Source organism: Cricetulus griseus (assembly GCF_003668045.3).
Source record: "Cricetulus griseus strain 17A/GY chromosome 1 unlocalized genomic scaffold, alternate assembly CriGri-PICRH-1.0 chr1_0, whole genome shotgun sequence".
NCBI lineage: Eukaryota > Metazoa > Chordata > Mammalia > Rodentia > Cricetidae > Cricetulus > Cricetulus griseus.
In genome coordinates this window covers 137,479,045-137,505,884 of record NW_023276806.1, presented here as the reverse complement: position 1 = coordinate 137,505,884, position 26,840 = coordinate 137,479,045, and the positions used below count along the sequence as shown (strand labels likewise).

Sequence of the window (26,840 nt, the reverse complement as noted above, 5' to 3'; positions counted from 1 at the left end):
CAGTAGGCCAATTAAGGCGACAGTAACAGTGAAAAGCAGAGAAAGGAAGATAACCCAATGGGAAGAGGAACACAGAGGTCTGGTGACAGCCCCCACCTACATCCCAAGCCTGTCCTTGAGGTCCTGGTTTTGCATTACTAAATGGTCAAGGTGTGATATCACCCAGCATCATCATCTTGGCTTCAGTTTCTCCTACAAGGTGGTCTAACAAATTGTCAGACCTATGTGTGACATCTCTCCCAACATAAGTTCCTGTTCCATTAGCCACCTGACTTCAGCCTTGCAAGTTACCCAAGATGAGCCAGGCTCTCTTGGTCTCCACAGGTCACGCATGCTCTTGCTTCTGGATCAAAGGACTGGGGATCGCTTACTTGCCCGCAGCCTCAGCCCAGTTGCTTTTCACGGTCACCTGCCACCCTTTGCCTCTTTGATCCTGCAAGACCCTCCCTGTGCATTCCACCACCGCATGCTATGAGCCACATGCTATGAGCTATCATAGCTTCAACCAAGTAACCAGAGGAGGTGGACGTTATAAGCCCAGGACTCAGAGCTGGGTCGAGCATGACTCCTATGCATCTGCCCTAGTCCCCAAACCGGTACCCAGTCACAGCTGCACTTCGCTGTGCTCAGGGGCAAAGGCCATAGCTTTCAACTTGCCTTGTGTGAGTCAGGAAATTGGCCTTCTGTTTTATTTTGAAAGGGAGAGTAAGTTCGCAAGGTTTTGTTGTTGCTTTTATTTGGAGATTTTTCCTTGGGGAGGGGTGTTGTTTTGTTCTGTTGGGTTCTAGTTGTGAAAACTGGAATATACCAAATGCTGGAGAACTTGAAACCCTGGCTCTAAGCAGTAATCCGTAAGACACGATGCTATGAGAGTGCCTGTACTGCAATCCACCCCCACACCTCCCAAAATGAGAATTTAGCTACTGAGTAGGAAAACAGAGTCTGGGGAGCCTGGGCTCAATTTGGGTAAGCCATCCCTGGAAAGAGCCCCGCATCAGTGCCCAGAACAATTGCTGGAGAAAAGGAGGGAGCAGGACGAGAGCTTTGCAGTCAAACCCCAGAAAGATTTGAGGGGAGCCCAGATTGCAGAAACAGTAGTTCCCCACTTCTCAGTGTGCTCTCCAGAGGGCAATGGTCACCTGCAGGAGTCCTTACATTCAACCTGAAAACCACAAATAGAATATCATGTCAGCTGCTAAGCCCCTCCTATCAGCTTCTTCCGTCACATTCCCATAATTCCTCAAAAGCAGGAAGTAGTTGAGACTGGACCAGCCGCCTCTGGGAACCAGCGTTGCACCACTAGATAAAACTCAACTAGAGCAGCAGTTCTCAACCTATGGGTCGCCACCCCTTTAGCAAGCCTCTATCTCCAAAAATATTTCCATGTCAATTCATAACAGTAGCAAGATGACAGTTATGAAGTAGCAATGAAAATGATTTTGTGGTTGGGGGTCACCACGGCATGGGAAACTGTATTAAAGTGTCTAAGCATTAGGAAGGTTGAGGACCACTGTCCTAGAGAGAAATGATGGCTAAAGTAAAGCTAAAGCCAAGCCGGGGCCACAGTAGGTAGGCCCTATTACGTCCAAGGCCATGAGGACATAAAAGCTCTGAGAGCTGGACCCACTTGAGCTACTTCTGCAGAGAAAAGAAGAGAATCCTGAAAGGGACCAGGATGTAAGCCACAAGGACCAAGCTCCTACGAGCTGGAAATCAACAGGCACATCTTGGTTAGAGACACAGTAGCAGAGAGACAGAGGCTGGGTAGTGCTTCTTCCCTGACACAGTGGTAGCAACATTTAAGGCTTATTGCAAACTGACAGCCTTTTTATGTTATTATGGAATAGCACCTGCCTATTTTCCAAAACACTTTTCAGTAACAATGAACCCAAATGGTGGAGCAGGGAGAATCTCTGTCAAAAGTATGAAATCAAGTACAGGATTTTCATTTCTGGGAAAGTTGATGATGAGCGTGGAACCTGTACAAGATGTTTCCTGACACCAGCCACTCTAGGGAGCATCAGAGGACACAACTGTGCCAAGGAAGCACTTTGTTAGCCCACATTCAAACTCTTCCACATTTCCCAGTAATCCACTTTCATCTCACTCTTGGTCTCCATTTCCTCTATTTGATACTTTTCTTGTTGCTGTCTATCATTGTGGTGGTAGCTTACAGTTTCGGAGTCTTAGTCCATTATCATTGTGGGAAGCATGGTGGTGTGCAGGCAGACACGGTGATGGAGAAGCTGCTACATGTTGATATTCAGGCAACAGGAAGTAGACTGAGACACTGAGCATGGCTTGAGCATATCAAAGCCCGCTTCCACAGGGACACACTTCCTCCAACAAGACCACACCTACTCCAACAAGGCCACACCTCCTAATAGTGCCACTCCCTTTGAGGGGGGGTATTTTCTTTTGAACCACCAGATATTAAACCAAGAGAAATGAGAAATTAAGGAAAAGGTACAAATTTAGATCTCTCTCTCCTTGTCTCTCCCTCTGTCTCTGTCTCTCTCTCTCACACACACTTAGACTTTAGTCACCAGAAGTGTAACGTGACGAACATCTGTGGTGTAAGCTACATTCTGTGCATAACTATGGAAGGCCTTGCACATTAGCATGCTTTGTATTGCTCACTTTGACTATCAGAGCCTCAGAATTGTTTGAAAACAGCTGAGTTTTCCTAAGGTGCCCACTTGTGGAAGGGAATCACATCCATTCTCCAACGACTCTCCATCTACAGTTCCCTCCTGAGCATGCTGTCTTCCTGCCTGACCCTTCGCCCACAAGACCTCTGCTCTTCCCTCATTTCCTGCACTTTCCTCACAGACTTTCTTGCTGTTCTTTGAACACCCTTGATCATTGTTACCCCAGAGCCTTTCTTTTCTCTTGCTGTTTCTCCATCCTCTGATTAAAATTCTCTTCATCCTTGGAAACTCCAACTTCTTTCAATTACTTCCTCATTTGTCACCTTATCACTGAAGGCTTTGCTCTTTAATGTGGCACTCTAGGACAGCGGTCTCAACTCTAGGGTCTAGCAGAGTGGTTCTCAACCTGTGGGCCAAGACCCCTTTGGGGATCAAACAACCATTTCACAGGGATGGCATATGAGATATCCTCCATACCAGATATTTACATTATGACTCATAACAGTAGCAAAATCACAGTTATGAAGTAGCAATGAAATAATTTTATGTTTGGTGGTCACCACAACATGAGGAACTGTATTAAAGGGTGGCAGCATTAGAAGGTTGAGAACCATTACTTTAAGAGAATGACTTGATGTGTAAGTACTTGCCTTCCAAGTATGAGGACCCAAGTTGGATTCAGAACACTCATGTAAAAATCTGAGCATAGCCATGTGGTATCTGTAACCCCACAGATCAGGGGAGGCATAGAACGGTGAATACTCAGGGCTCATGGCCAGCTAGTCTAATCAAATTGAGAAGTTCCTGGTTAGGTGAAAGAGCCTGTCTCAATAAGATGGAGAGCAAGAGGAGAAAACACCTAAGTCAGCCTCTGGCCCCCATACACATATATGTACCCACACATATGTGAGCGTTAAGTATTACTCCCCAGGCATATACAAAACAAAAAATAAAATAGCATCCCATTCTTCTTCCACTTGATTCTTCTTAGTACTTGTTAGCACTTGATACACTTGTCAGTTTGTACCATCGCCTCCTTCTTCAGATAAGACTAGGAGCTCCTTATGACTATGCTGCTCTTAAGTCCAGTCCCATGTCCCCACTCTCTAAGAGTACCAGGCTCATAGGAAAGGGCTCAAGGCATTTTGTGAATTGAACAAACTATTTTAAATGGTTATTTTTCCATCTGAAGGTTCTTTTTTTTTCAGCTTAATTTATTCAGTATCTTTGCCTTTATAAACAATGAAACCAGTAGTTTTATGTTCTCATAAATCTAAAAGGCCCACCCACATGAACCTCATCAAAATCAACTGGAAGAACTCCCCAAGGAGGTCATGGTAGACAGATTTCACCTAGAATTTCAAAACCTCTCTAATAGGAGTCAAAACCCCAGCCAGCACCAGTTGGGAGGCAATGGCTACCGACCAGAGAAGCAGTCAGAATGTAATGCAGTGCTGAACTTATAATTAATCTCATAAGGATGACTGGGCAGTTAAGCCTATGTCTGCAACTAGCTATTAACATATTTAATGCACTCTCACTCAGAAATAACTAAATGAGACAGGTTTTGCCTGTTTCTAAGGAATTCAAAACTATCCAGTTTTCAAAGCTCTTCTTCAATGTTTCACTCTGTCTTAGGGTTTCTATTGCTGTGAAGAGATACCATGACTAAGGCAACTCTTATAAAGGAAAACATTCAATTGGGGCTGGCTTACAGTTCAGAGGTTCAGTCCATATCACAATAGGATACAGTGGTGTGCAGGCAGACATGATGCTGGAACTGAGAATTCTACATCTTGTGTAGGCAACAGGAAGTGAATTGAGACACTGGATGTGGCTTGAGCATGAGACCTCAAAGCCCGCCTCCACAGTGACACACTTCAACAAGGCCACACCCACTCCAACAAAGCCACACTTCCTAATAGTGCCACTCCCTATGGGCCTGCATTCAAACACATGAAACTATGAGGGCCATTTTTATTCAAACCACATTTTGTCTTTTTTACTTGTTTGTAGTGCATACTATTGGAATTACTATATTGTTTAGTCTGTTAGAACTGTGTAAGCCTACAAATATGTTGCAATTCTATCTCTCTAAATATTTTAAGGGAGTTTGGAAAGTTGGCTACATAATAGTCTTGAGAATTGATGTGTCTGCTTGTGAGCTGGGGATTACACATGCCATCCAGACCATCTTGTAGCCCAGATGCCCCACTAGGGATGTTCCTTTCATTACTCTTTACCTACATCTTTCCTGTAGAATGTTTGCATCCTCAAGGCATAGAAAGGTCTCAGGGTTTCTCTGTGGCTTTGGAGGTTGTCCTGGAACTAGCTCTTGTAGACCAAGCTGGCCTCGTACACACAGAGATCCACCTGCCTCTGCCTCCCGAGTGCTGGGATTAAAGGCGTGTGCCACCAACACCCAGTGAATATTTCACTCTTAAGAGCAGTTTATTGACAAGTTACAATATTAATGTAACTTTAAAGGGAAAAAATGAGGTAATAAAGCATGTATTCCTACCCCCCAAATCATAAGGGAATGTACACTTTGCAGAGAGCAATGCATGTCAGAACAGAAACTCGTAAAGCTGTGGTTTGCCTGTGGGATGAATGAAACCTTCCTCCCTCATCTCTGGTGAGGCAGGCAGGGCAACTGGAGTGCTGGTGTCTCATTCACTGTTCTATTGCAGTGAAGATAAACCATGACCAACACAACTCTTATAAAGAAACACATTTAATTGGGAGCTTGTTTGCAGTTTCAGAGGCTTAGTCAATTATCATCAAGGCTGGAAGCATGGTGGCACGCATGGCACTGAGCAGAGGCTGAGAGCTTTACAGCCTGACCCACAGGCAGGCAGACATTAGGCCTGGCATAGGCTTTTGAAACCTCAAAGCCCCACTCCCAGAGACACACCTTCTCCAACAAGGACAAACCTCCTCCAAGGCCATACTTCCCAATCCTTCCAGGCAGCTCAACTGTGGATCTAGCACACAAATTTACGAGCCCATGGGGCCACCATTCTCATTCAAATCACCACAGATGGGAGACACAATGGCCCACAGCAAGCAAAAAACGTGACAAGGGAGACATAATCTATGTAACCCACACTCCTCTGTTTTATAACCCAGGGATGGCAGTGGAGATGAAGCAAGGCTTAATGTTTCATACATCTAATGAGAACATTTCAATATGGTCAAAGCTACTTCTCGTGCACTCAACTGCAAGCCATTCTCACCGACCTTTTGAATGAACTGTTGGATGTCAGCATGATTTGCTCTCCTACTAAAATGTGGTCAGATGAGGTGTGTCATTTCAAGTTAATGTCCAGAATCTTTTGATTCACTTCCCACTTCCCTCTACTGCAGAGACAAGCATGTCTCCAAATAGCATTTTGGTTACCCTGGGTCCCAAGTGGGAAGGGACCTTCCATGCTGCCTACTATGTTCACAGAATAAAGCACTCTTGTTCTAAACCCCAAACTCTATTGGATTAACCACTCCCTACATTACTCCAGCTTGTCCTGCCTCACCAGTAATGCCTTGCATTCTTCCCACTCCATTTTCCAAGTGACAGCTCATCTTTCATATGGAAATCCCGTCACATCACTGACCAGTTTTGAATCCTTTTTCTAGTTCGCTAGTGTCCCTTCAAATTCAAGGTCTTCAATCCCTGCCCATCCCTGACTCTCACTACTCCTTTTAGACTAGCCACTGTGTCCCTTAACTGGCCTTGTAGACATGCCTGCATACTTTAGCCAATGATGCCCTGTTGCATGCAATGTATCCCCATCCCAATAGAGCCTCTCTGCCCTAAACCAAACCAAACTTGACTTTCGCCACTACCATGCTATCTACTAGTAGCTTTACATGGCCCAGCCTTTCACCTGGCAGTCCATAGGAGCAATACAATGGGATTTCCTTTTGCAACAGGCCCCCTTTTCTTAAATGTTCATGTGTGTTGCATGCACATCACATGCCTGATCTCTCTCCAGCTCCCTTTTGATGTTGCCTGTGTAGGAGCCACGGCCGCACATTTTTCAGGAGTAGTGCTCTGAGCAGGCTTGTATGCTTATCTAACTTCTGGGTTGCTTTTTGTAGAGATCTGATGTTGGAGAACAAAGTGTTTGTTTTAAGTGTAGTTTTTTTATTTTTTAAATTTTATTATGTATACAACCTTCTGCTTCCATGTATATCTGCACACCAGAAGAGGGCACCAGATCTCATAATGGATGGTTGTGAGCCACCATGTGGTTGCTGGGAATTGAACTTGGGACCTCTGGAAGAGCAGTCAGTGCTCTTAACCTCTGTGACATCTCTCCAGCCCCTTAAGTGTAGATTTTATTTTTTAAAATTTGTTATTTTATGGGGGGGGTCTAAGGGAGGCCAGAAGACAACTTGGGGGAACTTTCCACCCTGTGGACCCATCATCCCAAGGATCAAACTCATATCAACAGGGTTTGAGGAGCAAGTGCCTTTAGCAACTGAGCCATCTGGCAGCCCTAAATGTAGATTTCAACACAGAAAACCTCTATGCAAGAAAGTGTGAAAGGCTGCTAAACCCAGTCACCATTCATTCTATAGTCAAATTCCTGATAAATTAACCTCATTTTTTGTTACTGTATATAAGAAAGCAATTATCATCATTCCTTATACTATTTCTCCTAAGCAAACCGAGTTTCAAAACTCACTCATTCAATGTTCTTATTTCAAAGATAATTTGTGTCAGTTCTGCCGTTTTGCCCTACCATCTTCAGTCTTCAGAAAACCCACAGGAGCATCAAGATTCACACTAAATCACTTTCTCTTGTTCCTGAGCTAATTCTAAAAAAATAGCAAAAACTTGTTATAGTCGTCTTAACTTGAATAGCTATTGCCAAATACACTTTGGAAGCATGGAAAAGTCACCATGTGGCACAAACAGGAAGTTACCCAAATAGACTAGGAAGCCAGTTAACAGGCAAATTCATGAAAAAGGTTTTTTGAAACTATTTCTTAGGTCTTATTAAGAACTCACGTGCACTAGATTCTTTTGGTCATTGAAGCTTACACACTGCACACCAATTTCAACTGTTTCAGACACCATATTACACTGCCGGCGCTTTATCTATTAAACTATGCCACTTTACAGCCAGAGAAAATAGATTCCAGGACTTACTGAAGATCATAAATTTAAACCATTGGGCGCCATGTTGTCTGTGACAAAGCTGTTTTCATGGAATCATGCCAATCAGCACAATCGGTGAGTATAAGCAACAACTATACAGTAAGATGAAAAACTTGATACCCAGGAAGAACTCTTACTTAGTAAGTTTCGTTTTCAAAGAAACACCTATCTAACTGCTGCTGGATCTAGTGGATAGAAATGAGAAAACTCTTCCTCAAAAAGAATGGATCTCAACTGAGGCAGCAATGCAGGCATTGTCCCCTCATCTGGGGACTTGGAGCAGTGTCCCTGAAGGAGTGTTAGTGCAGTGCTGGCCCCCATAAGGCAGTGGCCAGGATGGAGCTATCTTACAATACACTCACACTCAGTAAACTCTTTAACAGTGTCAACCACAAAAACCCGAATCTAAAGTAACATTTTTGTCTATTGCAGTATAAATTCTGAAGGAAAACATGGATTTATTTCTAGAATAAGGAACCAGGAGTTTATTTCCACATCTGTTAGGAAAGCCTTGCTTAGTTTACATATGGCAATGATTGCAAGCAAATACACGTCTTACACTAGGAGTACAGGTACATACACATTTGGCTGCCCTCACCTAAGCAAGCAGTGGCAGTTTTGTTTAAACGTGAAAAAAGAAATGTATGAAACAAGTAAAGTAGCTTTTCAGAGAAATAGCTTATTACAAACTAGTAAACACAGGGCTGTCATGGTATCATACAGAGTACAACTCTACAGCTTTTCATTCGTCTGTGAGAACGAATGTTCCACAAGACACTTAACGACCACCAGCTATTACCAAGTGGCTAAATTTGCTAATCCCAACACTCCTTCATTTGTAAAGGATTTTGTTTCAAGTTAAGTTTTCTTCCCACTATCTCTTTTGAAGACCCCAGCAAAACAAACATTCCAAAACCACCCCAGAGATCTGATACTAGAATTAAAGGTCTCAGGGCTCCAACACAGAACTTTCATCTATTCAATAAAATCTTTCAGAATTTGACTCACTGATACTGTAGGTCTAGCACATCACCTCTTCGGCATTTTCAGAGCTGGTTGTTAAAATGCCAAGAAAACAAAATGCTTTTTGGGATGCCACAAGTTTTCTAACACAGAAAGAATAAAACCATGTTACTGAAACCGGATGTCCTAAGCCATGATACGGGTCTTCCCAAAATCTTTATTGGTATTACTAGGAAAACAAGCTACTCTTGTACTGAAAGGGAAAAATATGTAATTTCACTTTGTGTTTTTTCTAAGAAAACAGCTTTATCCATGAGCTTTGGATAGCTGCTGGCACACTTCTATTGTATCCCATTTTCCAACCAAATGTCAATTTTCCACTCCACAGAGATTGAGGAAGACAGCAACTTAAAAGCGAAAATCAAAATGAGGAAAAGCTAAAATTTAATTTTACACACACACACACACACACACACACACACACACACACACACACACACACGGTCTCCTTATATAGCCCAAGCTGGCCTTGAACTCATGACCCTCCTGCCTCAGCCTCCTAAAGATTCTCAGTCAAATTTAATGTGACAGAAAGTATCACTCCAATTACAAAGCATGACTATACACGTCATCACATAAGTGAACGTGGTTCTGAAGACATATTAACAAACTGAACAAAACTAAACAAAATTTTCAGCAGCAGAGGGTCTTATATACTTTCTGAACTTTATGTACTTTTGAATTTTATATACCTTTTGAACTTCAATCATGACTTCATATCTGAGTCAGGTCTGGATACAAAAATATTAAAACATCCTATAGAAGTCCCTGTGTTATTTGTTTACGAAAGGAATGTGTAGATTAAAAAGGACTCTTTTGGTTGCTTAATTATGATTAATTTATGTAAATATAAACATTTAACAAAGCCATCATATTCCAATCTTTTAAGAATTCTAACTGCTAGTTAAGCAGCTTTTAGACATCACTAATAAAATATATGATTAAATAGTAGCATTCAATCCTAACCTTATAAATAACTCTGAAGTTAGACTTCCTTCCTAAATTTTATAAGACAGTCTAAACCCAAATGCATATTGAGCTTTCTTTTAAAAAATTCCAGATACATTTAAACTAACTTTAATGTATTCATAAAAATCACCAAAGGCTTGCCCTCAACACTACTGACTTCTAAGAACATTCCAGGTAGAAAACCGCCAGGCAGCGGCCCGACCTTTCTAGCATCTGTACTCCATTCCTTGCTACTTCCATTTAAGATCTGGACCACGTCACCAACCACACTAGTGTGGCTCAGCACTTAAACCCTGAGCATTCCTCTGATGGCCTGTGTATAGGTATATATACATATGATTCCTCAGCTCTGTATGTGTAGGTAGTGCCACACTGTAACCATTAAAGTAGCATTTTCTTCAGAAAGTAATTTATCAATGTAGGAAAATGAACTCACTTGCAAGATTCAAAACAACAAAACATAACATGTACCTTGAATTCAAGTCAAACCAAGGAAAAACCCATGGAAAGTGTATGGGTTTAACTTTAGGTAATTAACTGAGACAGTCACACAACACATGACTGTCAAAATTCTGTTCAGTCCTAGAGCCTGATGTAACTCACCGTGAAACCATTTAGTCCAAATCTTAACCTTATCTATACCATTCTAATGCATAGTACACAATCTACTAAACTTATTAGTTGTATGCAAATTATGGGATAGGATTGTTACCTGCTATATTTTGACATGGTACCAACATCCAATGTATAACGGGAATCCTCACCAGTACCAATGTCTTGGGCGGCACCTGGCACTCAGCCAAGCTGTTCTCTAATAGCCAGTCTGTTACCACCTGAAACAACTGTGTCCCACTGTCACAGCGCATGCACCCAGTAACTGGAAAGGTATTTTAATCCAGTTTTGCATTAACATTGCAGTTTCAAACTGGTGACTAACACTGCCCCCTTAAATGCATGTAAACTGTACTGCATCAAGAGATGTCTTTATTTCAGAGTAAGTCTTATGGTTCACAGGAGCACGGCAACCTGCAGGAGGAGGCTACAATGTTAAATGAGCTTGTGGAATGTTAAGAGAAAACTTCAGCTAAGACAGAAGGAACTGCAAAAGCTCTGCTCCCCCAGCAAACAGCCCACACTTACCAAAGACAACACGGAGGTTAGCTTGACAAGAGAAGTTAGCTGGACAAGAAACGGGCTGGGGAGGTGGGACCGTTAACTCAACTACAAGGAAGCCTCGGCTAACAAAATGAGTAATGGGCAGTTTCAGAATTTCCTAAAAACCAAACTTGAAAGTGCAGGTGAGTTTTTTAATCCTTCAGTAACAAAAGCAGAACAGGAATGAAACAGTCTGGCTTTGAGAACTGCTTGGTGAAAACACACACACAAATGTGTTACAGCAAAAAACTAAGTACGTAAGTGTGTAAGATAATTTATAATAGAAAGCTGCAAATTTCTGTGACTTGATTTGCTGAATACAAAAAAAATTCACACCGGCCATTAGAAAAACCAGTTCCAACATTCACTCCTCTCTCACCAATATTTTCTGTTCAAAAGTATCAGAAAATCGCATTAATGCTTATTTTAACTGGTGTTGTGAATAATCTGCACATGCTGTTACAGACAATACATATTTGTAAACCTGTTCATGCAAAATCAGTGTGCACAAGGGGATATTGTTAAGCTTTATACTTAAGAGTGGTACTTTATTATCTTTGCTAAGATGCCAATCTCTGAAATATATATAATGTCTTAAATGGATATTCTTATCTGCCAGTTAAAAATCAATTTCTATTGCTCAAAGAAGAGGTCATACAAGAAGAAACATGGTTTTTGTGTTGCAGGATTGATTTTAAATGAGAGAATTTATAAAACGAGAAATCCATGGTCACAAAATTTTAACATTTTAATCCTACACATTACAGGGCAAACAGATACTGGACCCTATCTCCACATTCCATAAATCCTAACTTTAGTTCCCATTTCAAATGTTGCCCTAACCACTAAAAACATTAGTGGTTTTACAACCTCTGGATTATGGAAATACAGATTTCTGAAGTAATTGCTATAAAAACAACAATGGAAGAAAGCTGAACAAACTCTCCATGGAGGAAAACAAAAGTGGAACATCCCGAAGCTTCTAGACACTTCTCTCCTGTGTCTATGGTCACCTTGTCGACTCAGTGCATTGTGCGGTCAAATGTAATGGTCCCCATGTGGAACACACATCTAACTAGTATCCATTGACTCCAAATTAGTGGATGAAGAATCCTTTTGGATACTCTCAAAGATGGCCGCCAGTTCAGGGTTAGAGCTGATCTGGGATTGGAATTCACTCATGAGTGGGCTCTTCTCTGCCTCTGGAATGGTTAGTAATGCTGCCACTGCCCTCATGGCGGATCGCTTTAACTCATCTTGTTTTTCAAACTCCTGCTTTACGGAGTTTGCCTTTACCTGCAATACAAAGTAAAATCAGGTTACATTGTAACACTAACAAAACTTCTGCAGACAGGAACTCCTGGTAAGTAATATAAAGCTACACCCTCACAGGTCCAGAAGACACAGGGCACTTAAAGTACAGTGTACACCAAACCTCTTTTTGAGGCACAAGCTCTCTCCTAGTAAGGGACAATTTACCCAAGCCCTATTATAAAAAGCCCTACTTCATACAAACAGAGGAAATTAGACCCTATCAAGAAACCAAATACTTATATTTCCATGCATACCTTTATTTATAATTGCTTTGACTAAAATGCAACTAAACTTGCTTCAGGGTCCAAAGTTCTCATTTTCCAAAATTCATTTCAGGCACCTCCCTCATATAGGTCACATCCCTCCCTGGTAAGAACCAAATGCTTCATTTTTTGAAGCCTAATTATATCTTGTCCTGAAATAATAATATACTTCAGTCCACTTTTTACTTTCATGTCTTTGTTTTGTTTTTTGGAGACAGGGTTTCTCTGTGCAACAGCCCTGGCTGTCCTCAAACTCACAGAGATCTACCTGCCTCTGCCTCCTGAGTGCTGGGATTAAAGGCGTGAGCCACCACCTTTCATTGTTTTCATTGTTCTATGTGGTTTTGTTTGTTTTGCCTAAATCTACATATGAAGGGAAAATCATGTTTGTCTGAGCCTGGCTAGTTTTGCTTACCATGAATATCTCAAGTCTACTCATTTCCCTAGAAATGATGTAATTTCATTTTTCTTGCTGCTATTCTGTACTGTATGTTTGCTTGTATGTATGTATGTATGCATATACATACTACATATTACACTTAAAAAAACCCACTCATCTCATGAGCACCTAGACTGATTCCATAGTTGGCTACTGTGAACAGTGTTTCAATAAACATGGTACGATGCATGTATTTGTACTGTGTGTCATGGTAGCTCATGCTACTGTGACTGATCGCCAGTGGTTGACTCATTTATGTCCCTCTCAGCACTACCAGAATTCCCTTTCCTTACATCCTATCCTCACTAGCATGTTTCCTATTGTTTTCTTGAGAACATGAGATGGAAATCTCAGTAGTTTTGATTTGTTTCCTTAATGATGCTCTTTCATTACTTACTGTACAACTTCATTTGAAAAGTACTATCCAGTACATTCCTCATCTATATACTAAATTATCTGCTCTGTCATTTTGTTTCTATTCTGGGTACCAAGCCCTCATCACAGGAAGACCTGTGTAGGTTTTCTCCTGGTCTACATGCTGTCTCTTCACTCCGTTGTTTTCTCTGCTGTGCACAATGAAGCCTATCCTACCTGTCAGTTTTTGACTTTAAGAGCCCTATAAAAAAAATTTAAAAAAATCACTGTCTATGTCAATATATTAAAGTATTGTGTTTCCACTCATGGTTTCAAAATCTTAGCTTAGGATTTCTGATCATACTGAGTTGATCTCTGAACAGAAGAAAAGGGAGGGATCTGCTAGGCAATGGTGGCTCACACCTTTAATCCCAGAACTCGGGAGGCAGAGGCAGAGGCAGGTGGATCTCTGAATGAGAGGCCAGCCTGGTCTACAGTGAGTTCTAGGACAGCCAGAGTTACACAGAGAAACCCTGTCTCCAAAAAAAACAACTAACCAAACAACAACAAAAAAAACAACCTCCCCAACCCAAACAATCAAGAGAGGGAGGAATCTAATTCCAGTCTCCATATGTGGATGCCCAGTTTCCCAGCATTAGTATCTAGAGGGCTGTTTTTTTTTCTCTCCAATGTTGTCAAGAATCAGATGAATAAAGAAGCAGGAGGGGACAAATTAGTAAAAATAATCAAGCAAACAACAAAAATAAAATAAAACCCAGATGGCTGCAGCTGTGTAGGCTTATTCCTGAGGATTATGTTTTGGTCCTTTTATCTTTTTGTCTGACTGTGCCAATCAATCAGTATCACACTGCTTTCGCTGCTATGGGTCTGTACATACTGTAACTAACATACTGTGATGCTTCCAGTGTGGATGATTTTGCTCAGAACAACTCTGGCTATTGAGGGTTTCCGTACTGGTTGTCATGACTTCTCTGCAGTTTGCACCGGTATATATAACTAAGATTCTAGATCTTTTAGTTATAAAACCACATTATCCAGAAACAGGGGTAAGGTGGCTAGTTACTTTTTTTGTTCCTGTTTTACCCTTTTCTTGCCCTATCATTTGAAGATTTTAGGAACTATATTGAGTAAGAAAAGTGTGGACAACCTTGTCATATTTTATTTAAGAGAGAATGCTTTCTTTAAGCTTTTCCCAGTTAAGAGTAATGCTGGCTATCGATTTGTTGCACAGTGCCTTTATTATGTTGCAGAATGATCCTTTGGTTTCCAGTTCTACAGGACTAAGGGATGCTTAGTTTTGTAAGAGTTTTTCCTGCATCTACTGAATGTTATATAGTATTTTCTTTTTGTTTTGTGCTATATTTCACTTAGTGATTTGTGTATATTAATTGTCCCTACAGCCTGTAATAAAACCAACTTGATTTTTCTAATGTGTTGCTCAATTCTCCCAAGTACATGAGGATTTCCGGTTCTGGATCATTGAGGAAATGGTCTACAGTTCTGCTGTCTTTATCTGGCTCTGACAGCAAGCAGAGTTAACACTGTCCCATCACTCTGTCCAATTGCACTTTACTAGGATGAGTCCAGTATAGGACTCAAGTCTATAGCTATGAGTTATCTACAATGAAAAAAAGAATCAGAAACCTCCAATAAGCTAATGATGTACTTCAATAATCAAGAGGTAGAGGCCAACCTGGGCTGCACCACAAGTTTCAGGTCAGTTTGTGCTAAAAATTTAGAAAACAATAATAAAACCTGAAAAGCAGAAAGTAAGAAAACACAAAAGTCAGAGCTGAAATTAGTGAGGCAGAAATCAGAGATTCCTAATAACACAAGAAATTAATGAAACAGAGTTGGCCTTTTGAAAACAAACAAAACTGACAACTCTCAAGAGAAAGAGCTAAGAGCCAAGTTAGTTAGACTTGAGATGGAATAAGAAATATTACAACAGATACCACTGAAATCCAAAAACACCATTAGGGAATATTATGAAAGCTTATATGAAAAGAAATGAAAAATTCTAAGCACTGAATAAATTTATGGATATATTTGATCTATGAAACTGAACCGAGCCAGGCAGTGGTGATGCATGCCTTTAATCCCAGCACTCTGGTAGCAGAGGCAGGCAGATCTCTGTGAGTTCCAGGACAGCCAGGGCTACACAGAGAAACCCTGTCTCTAAAAACCATAATAAACTGAGCCAAGAAAATGTGTAGAACTGTAGTGGTTAGTTTTTGGTCACCCTGATACAAGCAGGAGTTGAGAACAGAGAATGTCAACTGAGCAACTGTACCTATCAGATTGTACTATAAGTGAGTGGGGGGGGGGGCACATTTTCTAAACTGATTGAACTGAAGGGCCTAGACACTATGGGCAGTGTTGTCCTTAGGCAGGGGTACTGGAGTAAATAAGTAAACTGAGCAAGTCAGGAGAGGCAAACCAGTAAGCAGCACTCCTCGGTGGCCTCTCCATCAGTTCCTGCCCTAAATTCCCTTCATGGTGGTGTATTAGCTGTAACATGGAATAAACTCTTTCCTCCCCAAGTCACATTTATTATGGTCTTTATCACATCAATAGAAAACAAACTAAAATGCAATGGACTGAAATACTAATTATTTCCCAAGAAAGACAATGCCAAAACTGAAGACCTCTGAAGAAACAAACACCCAGGCTCCTCAAAATGTCCATGAAACATAAAGAGAACAAATTAAATGCCAAAAGTCAGAGAAAAGAAAAGCTAGGAACCTGGAATTTGTAATGTATCAGGAAAAGACAAGCTTTTCTCTGTGTATCCCTGAGTGTCCTGGAGCTCTCTGTAGACCTCGCTGGCCTCAAACTCTGCCTCCTGAATGTTGGGATTAAAGGTATGCACCATCACCACTCAGCTTTGTTTTTAAATTAATTTTGTTTTGTTTTGTTTTTCAAGGCAGGGTTTCTCTGTGGTTTTGGAGGCTCTCTTGGAACTATCTCTTGTAGACCAGGCTGGTCTGAAACTCACAGAGATCCACCTGTCTCTGCCTCCAAAGTGTTGGGATTAAAGGCGTGCACCACCACCACCACCACCTGGCTTAAATTAATTTTATAAAACAAAATGTAACAAAAATCCATTGCCTAGGCATAGTGGGATATGCCTGTAATCTCAGCATTTAGAAGACTGAGATGAACTGGAGTTGAAAGCCAGTCTAACTAAAATGTAAGATTCTACCTCAAAATAAACACACCCCACCATGTAAAATGCCCATATTAATTAAGAATTTTAAAAATTTATGGTCACAAATTTTAACATTTTTCCTGAAATAACAGAGTGCTTTTCCACACCTCATAATTCCTATGCCAAATGTAGCCTCAGTTGATGCCTTGCAACAATTACCTTAGTTGTACATGTAGCACGTAGTGGCTCAACAAGTCGATCCAACCTTTGTAGTACTGCGCTTGGACAAAGGGTAGATAGTCGCACCAACATTAAAAATGTTAGCATCTATAAGGAATAAAAAAAGATATATTTTTCTAAAGACAAAAATCCACATTGTGACACACATTTTTTAACAGAAAAATGGTTAGTATGCAATCATGGTAGTTTAATCTGCCATCCAGAATCAGATCCATTGTAAACCTTATCTGAGGTAACCTCTAGAGACCAAACATCAGAATCACCTGGGTAGATGCATTTACAACACCCATTCCTCAGCCCAACTCCTTACAGAGTGCTATTTCACCTGCTGGAAGGCAGAAAACAGTATTCCTGAAAAGGCCCACATGTGATGGAACTAAAATTCACTGAATTAGGAACATGCTCAACTGGAAGAAAACTTTATAGAAAGTTCTACTTTCTCAGCAAAGTTTGGGAGGGCAGTTGGTTACTCAAATAAGTCCATACAAAACCTGAAAAATCTGTATTAAAATATTCTTTCTCCCTTCAACTATAAATGCCTACAACTGCAACAAAAAAGCTGGAATTCTGGTACCATGGCTCAGTTAACATGTCAGCAGCCACCTCTACTCTGCCAGCCAAATGCCCTCATTAGAGTATCATGAAAAGGATATAATAATTCATTTACTTGTTTTTTTTAAAATCACTCATTTACTAACACTTTGAAAGAGAAATGACTAACAGGATAAACAGGAAAATAAGACACAGAAGCAAAATCCATGCTTCTGTGACTCCTTCTAAGGCTCTAAGGTTTCTGAAAAGGCAGCTCTTGCAGGTCTCAACTACCACAGTCCCTGCTATTAACAGTGTTACCTTGTATTGAAATAAAAAGGTAAACAAAGTTAACATTCAGCCTAGCCTGAAATACAGCCCAAAGAAAATACATCAAGACACCACAGGGAAAGCAAGAAAGCTGCTAGTCTCTCATCAGGCCAACCTGAAATGTCACAGTTGTACTTTCAGCAGTAAAATGTGTCTGGATTCTGAGGCAAAGAAGATGGTAAGCACTATTCATTAAGGAGGCCAAACTGCATTTTTTAAACATTTGAGTTTCACTTCTCTTCCTTCAGTAAAAAAAAAAAAAAAAAGGTTTTGGATTTTTCTTGTGAACCAACTGATGTCACAGTGTCTTTCTACGACTTTGTACATACAGTTTATAAGATGCTTACTAAAACTCTTGGTAGATGGCTTAATATTTCTTACTTATATACCCAAGTACAAGTATAAAAGTTGCACATCAAAGCCTATAGACACAAACATCTTACCTTAATATCATAATGGTCCTTCAAACCATCTTCAACATGATTTAGAAATTCAAAGATATCCAGTCTATCAAGACAGCTGTCTAGAAGTGTGTACATACATTCAAAAGCTGCTTTTCTAATGTCCAGACCATCGTCAACCGTATGTTTAAATGGACCCATTTCTACCTGTTAAAACAAGAAGGAACATGCAAGCAGGCAACAACTGAAGGCAAGTGCAAATAACTGATGTGATGTCACTCACTCACCTCTCTTATAAGTTCCTTTCTGACTTTTGTCTCATTGTAAAGATGGGGAAGCACAGAGTCCAGGAGATCCCTTATCAGCGATGGCTTGTTGTGGGCTGCAGAATTGAATGTGACCAAGGCCACTCTTCTTACGTTCAAATCTGGGTCTTCTAACGTTTTTAGAAAATCACCTGAAAAATTTTAAGAGAAACAACATCCTTGTGTAAGTTTAGAACACAATTTACACAGTATTCTTTCTAAGCTGTCTTATTTATTGTGGATCTCACTGCTATTTCTTCAATGAAGGTCACAGAGAACCAGTGACAAGATGAAGTTAGCCATTAAGTTTATTCCAGCAGATGGAACCAAACCATCATTGATGAATGTGTGTACATTTTTCATTGATAACTCTCTCTTGGCACCTAAAACACAGAGGACATATAGAGCAGTACCTGAAGTTCCTCATTCACTATTTTTCAATGAGCCAGTACCCAGCAAACATAACATGTTAAAATTCCTTACACTTCACTAAAAGCAGCAAGCAACTAAGCTCTCTTTATAGACTCAGGAGAAATACAATTCAAAGGAAAAAGGATTGCACCTCCTAAAGCTATCCGTGTCTCCACTGAGAAACACAGGAATTAATAAGAGTGCAAGAGTGTGACAAGAGGAAACTAAAACCTAACAGGATAAATGCCAAATATCCAGCTATTTAAAAATAGATAAGTCTGCCATTATGAAAATGTGCAGAGAGAAATTAAAATGCAAAACTGCTTAAGAGCACACATCCCGTGCTTCAGATTATAATATCCCATATTAACTGAGAAGCTTTGGGCAGGTACTTTTAGTCAATCAACAGATGAAGATAATGCTTTCAGGGTGACTCAGAAAGGAAAAGCGTGCACACTGTGTCTGGCATTCTGTCATTTCCTCTGTATCATCTCAATTCTGTTACCAACAGTCTTTCAGAAGACGGAATGAAGTCAGTGCCGCCAAACTGGATTACCAATTTCGAGTAATAAAACCATCGACTATAGGTACCGCACTGTTAAAATAATGCTGAGACATTGGAACCTTCTAGCAAGCTCTTCCCCAGTTCTATCTTTATTTGCTTTATTCATTAAGGTTATTTTAGGTCATCATCAAAATATGATAACCGAGGAGCCTAACTATTAAGACATGCTGCTATATTTAGCAACTTCAGTATGAGCAAAATCATCTGGTAGTTCTTTCTGGTAAAGAAATGCCTATATAAATATAGCTACTAAACTTGTAAAACCATACATTATAAATGATATTTATAATAAAAGTTACCTTGGTAAGTTTTACTTCACCAGTAATAAAATTTTCACAGTGGGTCTTAGTTATTGCAGTACAGTAGCTTGAGAAAACTCTGTACTCCCAAAGTAGCTAACCAGCATCAGTTGTCTCCACTCACCTATGCAGTTCTTTAATAGTGGATCAATAGGCTGAGGATGATCGGAAATCGTAAACTTCACAGCTGTAACCACTGAGCTTCGGGCATATGATGACCCTAACCAAAAACAAATTGCAAGTCTATGGGTATGCACTCCATTAATGTTCATAAATGATGTTTTAAACTGTGTCACAAAACTTTGTAAAACTCAACATTGTCCCCAGAGGCTGTTTTCTAGCTCTCAGGACACTAAACTAAGAGTTTTCTTACCATAAATATTACTAGGTCTTCATATTAAATTCAAGAGTTGTCTTAACTATATTTTAATTCAAAATAATAACAGTAAAATGTAGTCAGTATAAAGAACTAGAACTAGATCACACTGTTTCAGAATTACCCAATCAGGCTTTATCCTTCTCAGAAACAAAAGTCCCTTTGAATATCGTTTCACATTAGAACACATGCCAAACATACAACACATTTTCAGCACATGTGACTTTAACATGTTAAAATAAAAAAGCAGATGGTTTTAGTTCAATTGGCATCTTTCAAGGAACTAAGTCAACAAACTTATAGGTAAGGACATCTAGATAGACCTAGATACCAACCTGATATCAAATACCCTTTGAGCCGTGGAAGGAGAGTTTCAGGATCTATAAGAGTGAGCTTCCCCAGACATTCAGCGACAACATTTCTGGTGCCTTCCTCTGCACACTCACAGTGCTTTAGCAGCAAGGTCCAGATGTTCTCAACATACGGCTTAAGGCCTGCCACTGATGCAGAGCTGATGATCTCCTTCAAGGAATGAAGCAGAAGATACTGCCTCTTGGGCTGACTGGTTATTTCTTGTAGTACAAATGGCAGATACTCAGGAAGGTTGCCTACACTAATGCTGCCTAGTGCGTAGGATGCAGCTGACTTAACTTCTTCACTAGGAGATGAGAAAGCCTCTAATATTACAGATTTTAATTCCAACTGCCCACTTAAGTCAATATGTTGTCCAACTTCTCCAAGAGAAAGGAGTGCTAAGAGACGAATGGAATCTGTAGACCTTGAGTTCTTGACATCTTGAATAAACTGACCTACGACAGCAGGTCCCTCTTTAGGGCATGCTCTGGTTAGGGCAGCTACACATTTGGCAATGGAATAATAAGACTGCTTATGAGTAAGAGCTGTGCTCTGAGAATAAACTGGACCAGTCAGCATGCGCAACAAATCCATGTAGCCTAAATTGTTTGTTCCAGTGACAACCAGTGCTTGGAAAAAGTCTAGCATGGCACTAAGAGCTCCTCCCTGCAGTAGAGGTGATCTCACAAGTCCAATCAGTTCATTGAGAATAGATCCACTTATCTTTGAAAGGGAAGAGGGATAGACTTTTGCCAGGGTAGTAAGAAAGCTGATAGCCATCTGGGAAACATGCATATCACTTTCGCTGATAAGAGGAGGGAGCTCATCTAGGACTGCATCAATCATGGCAGCTGTCAAGCTGTCACTGTAGTTTTTAATTAGAATATCTAGGGCAGAAAGGGTACCCAGTTTCAAAGCTCTCTGGTTTTTCCTGAGAAATGAAGCAAGGATAGGAAGTCCTTCTCCCAGGACAGGCCTCAAATCTATCTTCAATGGTGACCCAGCAATCAGCGTCAATGCCTTTACTGTAGTTAACCGGGTAATTTCATTCTTGAGTCTCTCCAAGAAAATCTGAAGTGTGTTTGATAGGTCAGGACCCAAATTGTCTCCAAGGTTGCAAATAATTTGTCCCATACAGGAAATAGCCCTTTCCTTGACTTCCTGATCAATATCAGCTGCTTTTAACCGCTTGATTGTACAGGTGAACAGATCTTTGATGTAAGGAGCCGCATCAAAAGAGGAAGGCTGATCTAAAGGGCGGATCACTCTGACCAGCTGCTGAGTGACGAGAAGTGCTTCTGATGTGATCTTGTAAAACGGGTCTCCAACACATGCCACCACTGCAGGGACCAAAGCCTGAACGTGAGGATGGAAAACTTGAGGCGAGTGGTTACAAAGGATTACATATAGGCATGACAACGCATCAATCTTCAAATTTGATGAACTGGATTTATCATTCAGTGAGAAAATGATTCCTGAAAAGCCAACAAAAACATCTGATCATTTCTATGCAGTTTCCAGAAATAATTAAAAACCAACCCCTGAAAAACTGTTAAAAATTTCCAACTGCATTATATAATCTGTAAAATGGCATATGCTTTACAATCTATAGAAAACATTAAATCCCCTTTATTTACAAGGGGCAACTTCATGTGTACAAATGGTCAGATTAAAAAGTTGTAGGTACAAATTGTCACAACCTTTTTTTAAAGTGCTAAAATGAAAGTGCTTAGTAAGCACACAAACAGATTGTGCCTTACATACCTGGTACAAGTACAGGAATGTGTTGTGTTAGTGCCCCAGGTAATACATTTACCAGTTCAGTTAACATGTTAAAACAACACTGTCGGGTCTTCACACTCTTTTCTTTCATCTGTTTGTGCAGAGCTTTAACGATGTTGGGAACCTGGAATATCATATATTCATTAGCTAGCTGATCTAAAGGTACTTCCTCCATATACTTAGTATGACTTACAGGAAATAAGCAAAAGAATCTGTCTTTTTTTTGTCACATTTCCAAGTCAGCTCTCCAATACTAAGACAGGCACTATTATATAGGAACCAAGTTTAAATGTATTCATGTACTGTACATACTGTATTATAACTATATGTGCTCCATAGCATCAAGAAACTGGAGAAAAAGCTTCCTAACAAGCAACAAGTCTTCAATGACTAGAGTAATTTCCAACCAAAAAATTAAGCATATAATTTATTAATAGAAAAATACGAGAAAGGAAGTTTCAGAAAAATACCCATCAAATTGGTATCCTTTTCCTTTTTTAGTTTGCTATTACAATAGAAGACATCAAACTTCAAAGGTACAAGCATCAGGAGTAAAATTCAGGGACATCTGATCTAAACTTTCTAATGTTAACTTCAGTATATTCTTTACTGACAAGTCATACATGGAAGGCTACAGACCAAGATTTCCAAAACTTCACACAATGACAAAGTAGAAAGATATTAAAACACCATCTCCCTAACAGACAGGTCTCATAAATAAAAATGATCTGAGAAATACAGACAGTAGAGATTCTCAGAATTCCTTGTGGTTCTACTATACAATTTCTCTATGTTTACTGTATCCATCTGCTATTTATTTATCTTTCTAATCCATCTATCCATCCATCCATTTTATACCATCCACTTTCATAATTAATATTCATATTCACTTTTATTAACAAGCACAGTTCAAAATGTATTTGCATTACTTAAAAATAGGGCAGCTAGCCAGACGCTGGTGGCACACGGCTTTAATCCCAGCACTTGGGAGGCAGAGGCAGATGGCCTCTTTGAGGCCAGCCTGGTTTACAGAGTGAGTTCCAGGAGAGCCAGGGCTATGCAGTGACAGCCTGTCTTGGGGAGATGGGGGTAGGCAGACATGATGTTTGTCCTCTCCTGGTTTAATCTTTCAACAAGTGCTTTGTGATCTATGAAACACAAGGCACAGCAGATCATGCCTGTAATCTTAGCACTTGGGGGCTGAGGCAAAAGGACTGCTGAGAGTGCAGGTCAGCTAGGGCTATAACATGAGACCATCTCAAGGAAAGGAAAAAGAGCAAAAACACATAAAAATGCCTACAGCTGCTATAGGAATTACATATAGATAGGAAAACGTCTGGTATGAACAAATATTCAGTAAATGGGAGTGATGTTCAGGGCCTTTGGAAAAAAATTACTATGTAGTAAACCAGACACTAAAACTACACTGGTAATTTCATCCACCACAACCCTGGGTAGCTATATCTAAGAAAACCCTACTACAAAGGGTTAATAGCAAGACTTAATAAAAACGACTATCTAAGATCATATAAATTATGAGTGACGCTGGATATATGATCCCACAGCTCTGATGTATCCACTAATATCACAGATAATTTCCTGAATCTTAAGGTATATTTAAATCACAACCAATGGTTTACAAGTAACTGAGCTCTTACGGACTTCATGCTTCCCTAAACAATCGAGGCACTCCGTTTTTCCTGAAGAACAACTTGTAAAGCAGCCTCCGTCAGTGACTTTAGCGTACGCGCGCACACACACACACACACACACACACACACACACACACACACACACACACACACACACACACACACACACACACACACACACACACACTCACACACTCACTCACTGACCTGGCTCTGCAGCATTGTGAAGGGTGTTTCTCCCTGTTCCATTGCATCAGGGTCACACAGCCAACTCTGCACAGGACGAGTTTGCTTCAAAAGAGAAAGGTACGCATGAAAAACATCTGCTTTTACGTTCTCTTCACGCTCTTTAAATCTGGATATCAGGGCAGGAGAGACGGTCTTGTAGAATTCTGGAAGCATTTCATGCCTTGTGCTAACTACGGCATCCAGGCACTTAGCAGCTGCGCGTCTCACTTTCCAACTCATGTCATCATCATCACTGTATTCATCATCACTCCCTAAAGGGAAGTTTTAATGTTGAACAGGCTATTAATGGTAGAGAAAGTACATAATTTAACACAGAAAGCGAACTGGCATTTCAAGGAAGACAATTAGTTAATGTAGCTTTAATGTCTACATCAATAGGTGGCTTAAAAAAGAGTAGAATACAAAAACAGATAAAGAACTCTTTATAACCATGCAATGCTTTAATCAGCTAAGCACTGTCTTGTATAGATGACAAACTGGCTTAAAACCTTTTCATCAATACAGTGAGTACTTAGAAACTCATAAACTTCTCAGTCTTAAATTCAAAACTCAATAGGAAAAAAAATCAATCAATGGGCATTTATAAGATGAACCATATACAAAGCATATTTATCTATAGATGTAGTAGAGAGAATAGATAGGAATAATTTTCAGCAAGAAGAAGCATCCTATTCTGAGCCTCTTGTGTGTTATCAGGACAAAGACAAAGTTCTCAACTTCTGATCAATCTGTCTGAAGAGACTGGACATCTATCTCTCATAAGGAAATTGAACTAAATACTGCTAAAATATAAGGCACCAGATTCATAACAATACCTATTTAAAAATTATAAGGTAGTACCAACATAAGAGTTAATCTATGTAACAGAAAATAAACCAAATTCTTTCTTCCATCAACACATCATGAAAATTGCATCCTAGTAATACATTTTTAATAGAAAATTAACAAATGTCTTAATCACTGAAATGACAACACCATGGTTGAGTAATATTTCTTATATTTAGCTCATCTAATTTAAAAGCAGCTGAAGGACTTGGGTTATTTAGCATGGTAACACCAACTCAAAGCCTGGAACATAAATTTCACTCCTAAGTTTTCTATTCATTAATACAACACATTTACCAAGTGACAACTATGGGTCAAGCCAAGCATTATCCTAGATACTACACTGAAAGCAAAGCAATGAAGGTTAAATTTTCTAGTCTTCAGGAAGATTGCGTTCTAATAGGTGGATGATAATCAATTACAATATGCATGAAAATGATTGTGCTAAAATAAAAATGCTAAAGGGGTATAAAGTTATGCATACTGAGGGAAGGCTTTTCGGTGTGAGGAATGGAGGAGTTATTCTAAGATGGAAGAGACTAAAGAAGGATCAGGGGCTGGAGAAAGGGCAGGAATAAGATATTTTAGTTAAGCAACCAGTAACATTAATTAGACATTCATGTATGAACCCAGATGTGCAGGAAAAGTATATAGCTGAGTTAATAGTGGTACTAAACTCAGAAGACTAGGTAAGATCCAAAGGAAAATTAGAGTGCTACAGATTAAGTACAAAGATTTAGCCCAGGCACATTCCATTTAGTGGTCAGAGATGAATAAGAACCAGAACAGAAGACAGGCAGAAGTATGGTATCCTGGTCCCTGGATGCTAAGAGAGCAAGTAATATAAGTTTTCAGGCATTTACAATCTTGTCCATCACCAGAACTACATTCAAGACAGAAGAGGAAGAAATGAACTTAACTGAATTCAATTGAGGAGAGTTATAGAGAGGAAAAGGGGCAGTACCTGCTGGAGGAGTAGATGGAGTTGGGGAGGGTATATTTGTTTTTTGGATAGGCTAAATCACAGATTTTATAAGAAAGTTATTGTGTTAAGTACATATAATCGAACTAAAAATTACTATAAAAATAACAGAAAACCTACTAACCTATATATATGGTAATCTATCTATTTGAATACCTCTATTATAATTCTTCCAAACAAACAAAACAGCAATTGCTATGCCCTTGAAGCACTACCACAAATCAGCCTGACTTTAATCACAGAAGCCACAGAAATGGTTATGTTATTCATGAATATTAAACAGGGTCTCAAACAATATTTAGGATTTTTCAATACCAAACTACCCTGAATATGTATATATTTAGATTCATTTTTCGAAAAACTATGGCTTATCTTGCACAAATGCTTTGTTTAAAAAAAAAAGTATAAACACTGGACTGGGGATATAAAGAATACAGTTGTTATCCATGTGGTGCATAAGACTCTAGGCTTGAGACCCACAAGAAAATAAAGTTCTAAGGAACAAAACTGGTACAATTTGCATTTAAGAAGTGGGAGAAGAGGAGGGGAGAAGCAGGAAGGCTGAGTTGGGGGAATAGAGGAGAGCAGAATGAGAGATACCGTAACAGAGGGAGCCATTATAGGTCCCAGGAGAGAACTGGCATTAAGGAAATTTCCAGATATCTATGACAATCTAGGCAATGGTGGAGAGGCTAACCTAAATGTCCTTCCCCTATAATGAGACTGATGGCTGCCTTATATGCCATCCTAGAGTCCTCATCCAGGGGCTGAACTGAACTCTGGAACTCAGTTGTAAAGAGGTCAGGACCAGCCTGGTGAAACCCACAGAAACAGCTGACCTGAACAAGAAGGAGAGCATGAACCTCAGACTGATGTCTGTGAGGCCAATACGGGACTGTTCCAGACCCCTGAACGTGGATGTCAATGAGGAGGCCTCGGCACTCTTTATCCCTGGTGTAAGAATGGACTTTGGGAGCCCATCCCACATGGAGGGATGCTCTCTAGGCCTGGACTCAAGGGGAGGGCCTAGGCCT

At 40.0% G+C, this 26,840-nt stretch overlaps 1 protein-coding gene across 1 annotated transcript in view; it reads right to left on the bottom strand.

The window, feature by feature from the left end:
- Positions 1-11,489: 11,489 nt before the first annotated feature.
- Cand1 (cullin associated and neddylation dissociated 1) overlaps positions 11,490-26,840 on the bottom strand; it is a 32,461-nt gene continuing 17,110 nt past the window's right edge. The window contains exons 8-15 of the mRNA XM_027392324.2: positions 23,958-24,250; positions 22,081-22,222; positions 20,298-21,791; positions 19,711-19,806; positions 18,294-18,463; positions 18,049-18,213; positions 16,724-16,831; positions 11,490-12,258 (exon numbers count right to left, since the gene is read on the bottom strand). Coding sequence (XP_027248125.1) covers positions 12,034-12,258; positions 16,724-16,831; positions 18,049-18,213; positions 18,294-18,463; positions 19,711-19,806; positions 20,298-21,791; positions 22,081-22,222; positions 23,958-24,250 — 2,693 coding nt within the window. The 3' untranslated portion in view covers positions 11,490-12,033. The remainder of the gene's footprint in view (positions 12,259-16,723; positions 16,832-18,048; positions 18,214-18,293; positions 18,464-19,710; positions 19,807-20,297; positions 21,792-22,080; positions 22,223-23,957; positions 24,251-26,840) is intronic.